General features: G+C 39.7%; 1 protein-coding gene across 2 annotated transcripts in view; it reads right to left on the minus strand.

Annotated features, from left to right (window-relative positions):
- The window catches only part of NXPE3 (neurexophilin and PC-esterase domain family member 3), a 47,190-nt gene that overhangs the window by 6,745 nt on the left and 28,030 nt on the right, over positions 1 to 12,415 (minus strand). For both annotated transcript variants that reach the window (XM_077884040.1, XM_077884041.1), the window contains one exon: positions 6,120 to 6,193. In XM_077884040.1, the coding sequence (XP_077740166.1) occupies positions 6,120 to 6,193 (74 nt within the window). The remainder of the gene's footprint in view (positions 1 to 6,119; positions 6,194 to 12,415) is intronic.

The raw sequence follows: 12,415 nt of genomic DNA on the forward strand, positions 1-12,415 counted from the left end.
CAGGATCACTTAAACTCATATCTTATACATCCCCTGCATTCTCAGAGTCTGGTCTAACATCAGGCACAGAGCAGATATCAAAACGATGACTGAGTCTCTGGAACTTGGTTTCATTATCTACAAAACAGGTAAATGACTAGTTATTTTGAAGGTTTGTTGTGAAAGTTCAATGCTAGAGTAGTAGTAATAGTTTTTAATATAAACGGCAACACTGGAATGCTGGAAATATTCTATATGTTCTAAACATTCTATATCTTTATGTGGGTGGTAGTTACCCGTTTAGTTTTAGTTGCTGTGTGACCACTGACCACAAACTTAGTAGTTTAAAAACAAGGGACATTTATTATCACAGAGCTCCGTCTGTCAAGAGTCCAGGGCATGGCACAGCAAGGTTCTCTGCTCAGAGTCTCACAGGTTGAAATCAGGTTGTCAGCAGGGCTGTATTCCTTTCTGAAGACAAGGAAAGTCTGCTTCCAAGCTTATTCAAGTGGTTGGCCAAATTCACTTCCTTGTGGTTATAAGATCATGTTTCCTTGGTGGGTGGTTGTTTGTTTTTGTTGTTTTTTGGTCTATAAACAACACAGATTTATTTCCTACAGTTCTAGAGGCTGGAAGACTGAGATCAAGATGCCAGAATTATAAGACATTCAAATCAAGACATGTCAAGTGAAGACATCAAGCATGGCTGTGTTCTGATGAGAGTTCTCTTCCTGTTCAGAATGGCACCTTCTTGTTTGGTAGAAGGACAAGGGATTTTTCTGGAAGTTCTTTTATAAGGATACTAATCACACCCATGAGAGCTCCAACCACAAGACCTAACTAATCACCTCCCAAAAGCTCTACTTCCTTTTATTTTTCTTTTAAAAGTTTATTTATTTGAGAGAGAGGGAGAGAGAGAGAGAAAGTGAGTGAGAGAGAAAGAAAGCACAAGTTGGCGGAGAGGGACAGAGGGAGAAGCAGACTCCTTCCTCGATGTGGGGCTCCGGTCCCAGGAGGATTGTCAGCCTTCAGTTCCTGGAACCTGTCTATATTTTTTTGCCAAATGGCTTCCTCCACCTTTAAAGCCAGCAACAAAGAATCTCCTTTACTTGGAAGCCTTCACATGCTTTGAAGCTCTTCAAGAAGAACCTGGTCCCTGTTGAGGGCTTATCCAATTAGGTCAGGTCTACCCAGGATAGTATCTTTTTTAAACATCAACTTTGTTACATAATCAAAACATGAGAGTGATCCCATCATATCTTAGGTCCTTCTCACACTCAAGAGGGAAAAAAAATTATATAAGGGCATGGGTCACTGGGAGTCATCTTAGAATTCACCTACCACACCTACAAAGACAGAAATGTAAAATTCCATTGTACTATACATTTACCACCCATGTGTTCTATTGTGTATAAGATACACCTCAAAAAGTAAAGAATATAGCAAAGGGCTACAAAGATGTTACTGTTTATTCTAATTGCTATTAAATCTAGTTTCATCCCAGACTCTCAGTAAACTCGCCCAAAAATATGAGCTCTAGTTTAGTTGTTAATGAGGTCAGAACCCATCAAGGCTTTGTTAGGCTATGATGATCTAGGGACCACAGTTACATGTACTAAGAAAAAGTCAACAGCAATTCTGACACTGAGAAAGCCTATCAGAAACCAGATGCTTGTCCCGATGATTCTTTGCTTCCAACTGCAATTATACCCATGCGTGGGGATTCAAACAATTCAGCAGATTAAACATGCATCTTAGAATAATCTTAACTTATAGGAAAATCAGTTAAAACTAACACAAAAAAAAAAAAAGAGAAGGGGGAGGAAACCCTTCAAAATAAAGGATTCATAAGCAAAATAACACAAGTCGAAAGAACCTTCCAAGGCCAGGGCAAAGAAAACATAAGATGGGCCTGAAACATCTTTTGGTGCCAGAAAGTAAGGAAATACTTATGGGGGGGGGATGACAGGATGTCAAAGGGTATAGGAGCCAAACTGAAAAAGTTCCCAATTGCCAAAACTGGAGCAATTAGAGCAACAAAATAAATAACAATTGAATTAGGTAATAACTGAAATGATCACGAGTCTATACTGACATAAACAAATGGGAAAGAAGGGACAACACTTTCTTACAGAAAAATTCCAATTAATAAGTGTGTTAGGAATGAGTGATTAAAAAATCAGAATTACAAGACGCCTGGGTGGCTCAGTGATTCAGAATCTGCCTTGGGCTCAGGGCATGATTCCAGGATCGGGGATTGAGTCCCACATCAGGCTCCCCATGCAGAGCCTGCTTCTTCCTCTGCCTGTGTCTCTGCCTCTCTCTCTGTGTGTCTCTCATGAAAATGAAAGAGAGAAGAGAAGAGAAGAGAAGAGAAGAGAAGAGAAGAGAAGAGAAGAGAAGAGAAGAGAAGAGAAGAGAAAGAAGAGAAGAGAAAAGAAAAGAAAAGAAAGGAAAAAAGAAAAAAGAAAAAAGAGAGAAAGAAAGAAAAAGAAAAGAAAAAAAGGAAAAAGAAAAAAGAAAGAAAGAAAAATAAAGAAAAGAAAAGAAAGAAAATAAATAAATAAATAAATAAATAAATAAATAAATAATAATAAATAAATAAGAATTACATACCAGAGAAATAATTGCTGCTGGCAAGATCTCCTAATGAATGCAAAGATTAGTGGGTGAAAGTATAAGCAGGAACAGGATATTTACATCCTGATGTAAGACAGAGACATCTGGAGAGTAGCTTCCTGTGGCTACTGTAACAAATTGCCACATATCTGGTGGCTTAAAACAATACAAATTTATTCTCTTAACCATTTTGGAAGACAGAAGTCCAAATTTAGTATCACTGGGCCAAAACCTAGGTATCAGCAAGGCCATGCATGCTCTCTCTGGAGGAGCTAGGGAACAATGTGTCTCCTTGCCTCTCCTAGAGCAGTATTCTCTGGCTCATGGTCCCTCTCTCCATCTGTTAAGCCAGCGGCATGACATCTTCAAGTCTCTCTCTGCTTCCACTGTGACACTGCCTTCTGCTTCTATACGAAATCTCCTTCTGCCTCCCTCTTAAGAGGACACTAGTGGTTGTGTTTAGGGCCCACTCAGTATATCCAGATAATCTCTCCCCATCTCTAGAACTATTAATTTAACATACATGCAAAGTTTCCTCTGCCATCCGTACACAGCAACATTCATAAATTTGAGGGATTAAGATCTGGGTATCTTGGGTGGGGGGGGGGGGGAATTATTCAGCCCGCCACAGTCTCAAAGTATCTCTCCAGAATACAGAGTCAACATAAAGAGAAGAGGGTAGCCCCGGTGGCCCAGCGGTTTAGCGCCACCTTTGGCCCGGGGTGTGATCCTGGAGACCTGGGATCGAGTCCCACATCGGGCTCCCTGTATGGAGACTGCTTCTCCCTCTGCCTGTGTCTCTGCCTCTCTCTCTCTCTCTCTCTCTCTCTGTGTCTGTCATGAATAAATAAATAAAATCTTTAAAAAAAAAAAAACATAAAGAGAAGAGAGCCCTGATGGACACCACGTGAACCAAGTGATCTAAGTTAACATCATTAACAATACTACTAACATCACGTACTCCCTTAAAAGGATACGGCATCATTTCTGTGCTATTCTTCCAAAAATGTGTAATCTCATGCTAATCATTAGAAAACATTAGACAAATCCAAAGTTAGAAACATTCTAAAAATATCTGACCAGTGCTCTTCAAAGTGCAAAGGTCATGGAAGATAATGTCATAGAGGGAAGACTAAGGAAACACAGTGATTAAATGCAGTGTGGGATCCTACACTGGATTCTGGAACAGAGAAAGGACATTAGTGGAAAAACTGATGAAATCCAAATAAACTCTACAGTGTCGTGATGTTAAAATCATAGTTTTGAAAGTATTAGGTGGTTATGTAAGGGGAAGGGTGTAGGCTATGCAGGAACCTTGTACTATTTCTGTAACTCATATTTAGGTTTAAATTATCTGAAAACAAAAAAGTTAAAAAGGAGGAAGAAAGGAAGGAAGAGAGGAAGACAGGGAGGGAGAGAGGGAGGGATGTAAGCCCATGGTTTAGGGTCTTTGATTCCAGCCTGCTGGTCACAAGAGTGGACTGCAGTGAAGTTCTCCTAAACTGTGTGTCTTTGATATTATGTAAGCAATTGCTCTTCTCTTTTCTTTCCAACTATATACCTGCTCTGAGACAGTCTTCTCAAACCAGGCTATTCTGCTCCTATTGATTCACGGTTCCTTTCTACCTCTAAAAATCCATCAAGGGAAGCCTGGGTGGCTCAATCAGTTAAGCATCTGACTTTGGCTTGGGTAATAATCTCAAGGTCCTGGAATCGAGTCTAGCAAAAAGGCTCCTCGCTCAATAGAGAGTCCGCTTGTCTCTCTCCCTCTGCCCCTCCCATACTAATTCATTCTTTCTCTCTCTCTCAAATAAATAAAATCTTTATGATAAATAAAAAATAAAAGTCCATCAAAAGTCTCACTGGTTACTAAATCTGTCTTCTCTCTAACCAGAACAGTACATCACAAACCTACAACCACTTCTTGGCTGAACACCAAGACCTGTCATGTACAGGTCAACCATCCAAAGTTCCACCCACTGGCTATTGCACTAGACACGTAGGGACAGGGCAGGCAAGCCAGAAGGCTGGGACTGTAGCAAAGAAGAGTAGCTGTGATATACCAGAATGGGGCCTCCTGAGGGGTCAGACATTAAAGAGTATGAGGAGTGAGGACTATGGAGGATAGATATGGAAGGTGAGGCCCAGGCAAATAAAAGATTTCCATTAATGATGTTTCATATATAAATTTTTTCAAATTAGTAACTCCCTGGCTTTAAGTAAATCAAATACAGTCTTTCGCTAGGAAAAGATTGGGATTTCTTGTGGTACATGATGGTGGAGACCAGAGATATAGACTGGCAGCGTCCTGGCTGCATCTGGGCCACAGACAAATGTTACTTAGCCCACAAAGTATTTTAAAGTTTTCAGCCGGATGCTTATGTTTAAAGATTGAAGATTAAGACTTCTGATGTTTCTCGTAGGAAAAAAAACCCTATAGATCTGGCCACACTGTGTCTACATTTCTGCACAGCAGCAAAGCAGATGGAACTGCAGAGAAGCTGTCCTTGCTCTTTGGGTACTTCACCACTCACACAAGGCATGTATATGACTAGTACCCACCGTTACTAGATTCATATATTATATACACAGGCTCTATGGTATCTGTGTTTGCAGTATCTGTGTGGGAGACTACACATAGATGCTTTCAACAACTATAAGGACCTTGCCTGCCATCTGCATAAGCTTTCTAAATAATATTCATCTGTTCTTTCTAAAAATCACCATGGCTATTTATTTCTGTTCTGCAAAAACAGAACACATACATTTACTCTTCTGAATTCTGTTGTCTTCCTTTTAATAATATCCTATACCAATGGATCAAAATCATGAAGAAGGTTTGTTAAAACACAAACTGCTGGGCCCTACACCCCAGAGTTTCTGATTCAGTAGCCTAAGACCTGAGAATCTGCAATTCTAGCAAGTCTCCGCTAAGGCCGATGTTGCTAATGCAGACATCACACTTTGAGAAAATGGACATTCAATAACCCAATGCTTTTGATTTCAAAAAATTCCCTGACAATTTTACACACATTTCTTGAATATCTCTAGAACACCACTATTCTCCCACAGAACCTCTGCAATAATGGATACATTCTATATAAAATGCTGTCCAACATGGCAGTCACTAGCTACACGTGGCTCTGAAAGATGTGTGACTTAAGAACTAAATTTTAGGCTTTACTTAATTTTAATCAACTTAAATTTGAAGAGCCACATGAGGCTAGTAGCTACCATATTGAACAGAATAGCACTAACAGCTCCTAAGAAGCCAACCAGAGAGGAAAGAGGGCGAAGAAGATAAATTTTACATGCATATACATAGCAGAGCCCAAGATTATGCACATGAGGTCTGATTTATTTTAATCAAAAGGTTCTTTTAGTATTTTCAATTGTGCCCAGAGGTATGGCCATGGCATATTAAAAGGAGGAAAAAAGTTTTCATGACATAAGTGAAACCACAAAGCCTCAATCCATTTAGCAAGAAAAACAATAAATCATCAAAGTTCACTCCTTTTTACCTTTGATGCTTGTGGGAATCACAGTCACCCAATCAGGTCCACTGGAGTTGATTGGCATTTTGATATTGACACCACTTTAAAGGGAATAGAAAGAGTACAAGCTTAGATTAAAGAACACTTATTTTCTAATATGTATCTTCATTTGTAAATTAAAACACTGGTGTGATTTGATAGAACCTTAAGATGAAATATTCTTATAAATGTTAACACAATTAATAAACTATGTCTCATAATAAGCAGTTTATATAGACATATAAAGTAAATACAAATTAAATAGGTTTTTAATTTTTCACTGCTTAGCACTGAGAATCTAAGCTCCAAAATGACAAATTCCGGTCTGAATTATTTATTCCCCTTGGGACTCAGGAAATGGCTCACACTGATGAGAATGTCCCTTCTGTTGCTAATTTTCAGGCTACAAATTGAGGCAGCATTAAGTCACATGTTGGATTACTCAGACCTTGGCCAGAACAAAGGGAAGTCTTACTGGAGACACTCATCACCAGATACACGCTCTTGCAGTACTTTGCTCACTTCTGCTACGGCTCTATTGTGCCTCTTTCTAAAACATACACTCCTCAAAGGCACAGTTTGTGTTTCACTACCCTTTTGTCTTCAGTACTTAGCATAAGCCCTGAACTAGAGTCCACGTTGGGAAAATAACTGATGGAGAGCTGTGTGGAAAAGTGGGGGCGAGTGAAGTCCAGGGGAAAAGTACTGAAAACTTGGTATAACTATGCCAGAAACTGATCACAATAACTAACCTCCTACACTTAGATAGAAAACAAATAACATAAAATGATAACTTTCCAAATTCCTGATACAGGAACTGAGTCATATTTTGTTTCATCAAAAGACAATTCGAAAGAGAGGGGCGCCTAGGTGGCTCCATCAGTTAAGTGTCCAACTCTTGACTTCAGCAAGGCATGGAGTCTGCTGATGAGTGTCTCTCTCCCTCTCCCTTTGCCCTTCCCATGCCACTCACCTTCTATTTCTCTCTCTCAAGAGAAAAAAAAAAAATTGTCCTTCAGTAATTCTTACACTTCAAATGAACAACGGGGGAAAAAAGAGACAAACCAAAAAACAGACTCTTACCTATACAGAACAAACAGATGGTCTCCAGATGGGAGGTGGGTTGAGGGATGGGTGAAATAGGAAATGAGGATTTAAGAGTACATTTATCTTGGTTAGCACTGAATAATATATGGAATTGCTGAATCACAATCAATATTGTACCCCTGAAACAAATATAACACTGAATGCCACTCACACTGGAATTACAATTTTTAAAAATATAATAAAAAAAATAATTCGTGGGCACCTGGATAGAACAGTCAGTTCAGTGTCTGACTCTTGGTTTCAGCTAGGTCATGATCTCAGGGTCATGAGATCAAACCCCACAATGGGCTCCCTGCTCAGTGTGGGGTCTGCTTACGATTCTCTCTCTCCCTCTGCCCCTCCTATCCTACATGCTCGCTCTCTTCCTCTCCTACTCCCTTCAATAAATAAATAAATCTTTAAAAATAACAACAATAATAATTTTGAAGCTTCTACTATGTGCCTGGCATTGACCTAGATGTCAGGGATCTAACAGTACACAAAACACAAATCTCCTTCTTCACTAGAATGGACATTCTAGTGGGGGAGAGAAACAACAAAGAGGAAGGCAGTACAGCTGACCCTTGCACAACGTGGGTATGGACATCTATTTATGCGTGGATTTTTTTCAATAAATACAGTACAGTACTGTAAATGTATTTTCTGTTCCTTGTGATTTTCTTTTCTTATTATAAGAATACAGTATATAATATATATAGCATACAAAATATGTGTTAATCAGCTATAAGGGTTCTGGCCAACAGAAGGATATTAGTAGTTCATTTTGGGGGGATTCAGAAGTTAGAGGTTTCAGATGGACTCTGCGGGTGGCTGGCATCCCCCCCATGACAGTGGTTTTCAAGGCTCAACTATATCAGGAAAAAACAGATTAAGTGACATTTAAGAGAAGATACAACTTCTAAAACAACACAAATAAACTACTTTCATGAGAGAACTTTGAGGTAAGGAAAAGAAGAAAATTTCCCTTTTGTAATTTTCCTGTAAAAATGTTTTAACCCCAATTTGGTCATTGAGAAACAATAAAGCAGCAAATCCAAACTAAGGGACATCCTACAAAACGGTGACTTCAAAATTCTTTTTTAAAACACTTAAAGATTCTATTTATTTATGAGAGAGATTGAGAGAGAGAGAACGTGAGCAGGGTGGAGGCAGAGGGGGAAGGAGAGGGAGAAACACTCTCCTGAGCGCAGAGCCCAAAACAGGGCTCAATCTCAGGACCCTGAGATCATGACCTGAGCCAAAATCAAGAGTCGGATGCTTAACGGACTGAGCAGCCCAGGTGCCCCCAAATTCTTAATATTGTAAAAAAAACAAACTATAGGAGTGATAAGTCCACTGTGGCCACCAAGTTCTCGCTGGGCTTCCTGACCCTGCTTCCGCTGCTGCTGGACTGGCCACTGGCAGCACGCAGTAGAGAGTTTGTGGGCACCACGCACACTGGGTGAGAGACTGATGCTTCCTCTCTTCACTATAATTTCTTCATGACACCCAAGCCCAGTTCTGGACAACCACAGTATGAGACTCAAGGAAATATCAATGAAGACATGTTTCTTTCCTATGCCTGGTGGTGAAAAGGTCAAACTCTTTGGTCCTCTGGGGATGAAAGTGAAGAACATAGAGTTCTTGGAGAGACAGATGGAAACTCTGAAAGACCTGCCGAAGAGCTCAAAAACAAACTTCTTGACATCAAAGCAGAGACTTTCACTAACAGCAATTCTCTCACCAAGGAGGATAGGATGATGTGTGAGTTTGGGGCCATCAGACACACCAGTGGATCCTGGCAGTTTGGCTTCAATGGGTGGATAACCTACCTCTTTGATTCAGAGAACAGAAAGTGGACAGTGGTTCATCCTGGAGACAGATCATGAAAGGCTACTGTTGGACAGTGACAGAGATGTGACCAACTTCCTCATGAAGATCTCAAAGAGAGGTTCTAAAAGCTGGCTCAAGCCAAGTACTGGTGCACTGGGATGAAACGCCAGGGACAGTAGTACCACTAACCGCGCCTCAAGGCATGGCCCAGTCCAGGGCCTCAGCCATCAGACCTGGCACCCGGGTCTTCCCCCTCTTCCTCAGCTGTGCAATCATCATTGGCATCCAGGTCAGAGTCCTTTAGGGGGACAGACTGGAGAAGCTATCAAGCAGCCCCTGAGAGTGGGGGCCAGCTCAGCAACTCCACCTTTTAGTAGGCTGCCTTTGGATGAGCTGTTTATTTTTTAGACCACCAGAACTTTCGACCTTGCAAAGTCAGAAACATCAGTCAGGTGTTCCTGTGCTACACCACACAGTACAGCACAGGAAACATCCCATGTCCCTTCTTACATATGGTGGCTCTCCTGTTTAGCATTTTTCCTTGGCTTATTATATGCTTTTTTCTGTTGGTGCTAAGTGATGGGATTCTTGCACTGAAATGTTTAAATGCTTGATCAAGAAATCTCAACAAAGGGCAGCCCAGGTGACTTAGTGGTTTAGCACTGTCTTCAGCCCAGAGCCTGATCCTAGTGTCCCGGGATCGAGTCCCACTTCAGACTCCCTGCGTGGACCTGACTGTGTCTCTGCCTTTCTCTGTGTGTCTCTCGTGAATGGATAAATAAATTTTTTAAAGATTAAAAAAAAAAGAAATCTCAACAAAGAGAACATTTTTTATCTTCTCCTTTTGTTGTGGAATATCAGGTTCTTCTCTGTAGATGACCTTGTCCTTACAGACAATATTGCCAAAAAGATATTGTTTGAAGCTACAGAACCTCGGGTTTTTTCTCTGTCCTGAGAAGCAACTCACTTTTTTTTTTCTTTTTTAACTTTATTGGGCTATATCTTCCATATCATAAAATCAATCCATTACCTCATTGACTTTTAAACAGAATATTTTATAATGTGATTGCTTTCTTCAGTAATTTATTTCCATCTACATATATTTAAATAAACATATCTCTTATAAAAAGTTTTTAAAAAACAAGCTAGAGACCTCTTCCAAATTAAAAGAGGTTAGAGATAACTAAACACAATGTGATCATAGTTAGATTAAAATCAACTAAAATAAATAATTAAATCTTCTTAAAAATAAAAAGAGGTGGGGATCCCTGGGTGGCGCAGCAGTTTGGCGCCTGCCTTTGGCCCAGGGCTCGATCCTGGAGACCCGGGATCGAATCCCACGTCGGGCTCTCAGTGCATGGAGCCTGCTTCTCCCTCTGCCTGTGTCTCTGTCTCTCTCTCTCTCTGTTGTGTGACTATCATAAATAAATAAAAATTTAAAAAAAATAAAAATAAAAATAAAAATAAATAATAATAATAAAATAAAAAGAGGTGCCTGGGTGTCACAGTTAACTGAGCATCCAACTCTTGGTTCTCACTCAGGTTGTGATCTCAGGGTCGTGGGATTGAGCCCCTCCATGAGTGTGGAGTCTGCTTAAGATTCTCTCTCCCTCAGGGCAGCCCAGGTGGTTCAGCGGTTTCGTGCTGCCTTCAGCCCAGGGTGTGATCCTGGAGACCCAGGATCGAGTCCCACGTTGGGCTCCCTGCATAGAGCTTGCTTCTCCCTCCGCCTGTGTCTCTGCCTCTCAAGCTCTCTCTCTCTCTCTTTCTTGTGAATAAATAAAATCTTTAAAAAAAAAAAAAAGATTCTTTCTCCCTCTCCATCTGCCTCATGTTCGCCCTCTCTAAAATAAATAAATACATCTTTATAAAACTTTAAAAAAAGACAGCTCTAATGGACATTACAGGGACAACTAGAGAGAATTGTATCAAAGATAAATGTCTCAAGTGCAGTAACTATGCTCTGGTTACATACTGAAGAGTGTCCATGTCCTAGGAGTTACATACTCACTGCAACATCATGATGTCTGCAACTTACTCTCAAATGCCCAGGGTAAAAGAATTATACATAGGTATACACATATATAAACACACAGAGAGAAAGCGAGAGAAAAAAATGTAGCAGAACAATAACAATGGTGAATCTAAGTAAAAGACATATGGATGTTCACTTTTATTATTCTTGCGGTGTTTCTAATGATCTGAAAAGTTTTTTTAGATAGAGTTAGAAAGAAAAAAAGAAATTATGCTACAAATATATGGAATGGAATACTACTCAGTCATCAAAAAATGAAAACTTGCCATTGGGAAAGATGTGGATGCAAAGAGGATATTATGCTAAAAGAAATAGGTCAATCACAGAAAGACAATTATCATGCAATCTTACTCATATATGGAATTTAGGAAACAAAACAAGATCATAGGGCAGCCCCGGTGGCTCAGCGGTTTAGCACCGCCGTCAGTCCAGGGCCTGATCCTGGAGACCCAGGATCGAGTCCCACATCAGGCTCCCTGTGTGGAGCCTGCTTCTCCCTCTGCCTGTGTCTCTGCCTCTCTCTCTCTCTCTCTCATGAATAAATAAATAAAATCTTTAAAAAAAATTAAAAAAATAAAAATAAATAAAAAAAAAAAAACAAAACAAGATCATAGGGGAAGAGAGGAAAAAATAAAATAAGATGAAATCAGAGGGAGACAAACCATAAGAGATTCTTAATCATAGGAAACAAAACGAGGGTCACTGGAGGGGCAGAGGTGGGAGGATGGGGTAACTGGGTGATGGACATTAGGAGGGCATGTGATATAATGAGCACTGGGTGTTACAGAAGACTGATGAATCACTGACCTCTACCTCTAAAACCAATAATATGTTATATGTTAATTAACTGAATTTAAATTTTATTTATTTTTTTTATTTAAATATTAAATAAATAAACAAAAATACATGGGAAGCTTTTCATGTGAGGAGCTTACTCTTTCAAGAGGCCTTCCTTTATATTAATAGGATCTTTTAAGCAAAGTACTGTTGTTCTTTCTAAAACCAACATTTTTTTTCCTTAGGAGTAAAGAACCAAAAATTAGATCACCTTAATTGTCCAACTGTAATTTAGGGAACCGAATACCAAGGCTAAGCCTCTTAAATCTTTCTGAATTAAGCAATGTTATGAGCCACCAAGGGAAAAATAGGTAAAAAAAAGGTATCAGCTTAACATATTCAGGCCATGAGCTCAAAACAGTACACCAAAGGGCACCTCAAAAGGTCAATTTCAATCTTTTTCTTTCTAGTTAGGAGGCACAAAACTTCAGAATTTTAACAGAGAAAACAATACAAAAAAAATCAGTATCAGGACTATCAAATGTTTGGTTTC

Source organism: Canis aureus, chromosome 35 (genome assembly GCF_053574225.1).
Source record: "Canis aureus isolate CA01 chromosome 35, VMU_Caureus_v.1.0, whole genome shotgun sequence".
Taxonomy (NCBI): domain Eukaryota; kingdom Metazoa; phylum Chordata; class Mammalia; order Carnivora; family Canidae; genus Canis; species Canis aureus.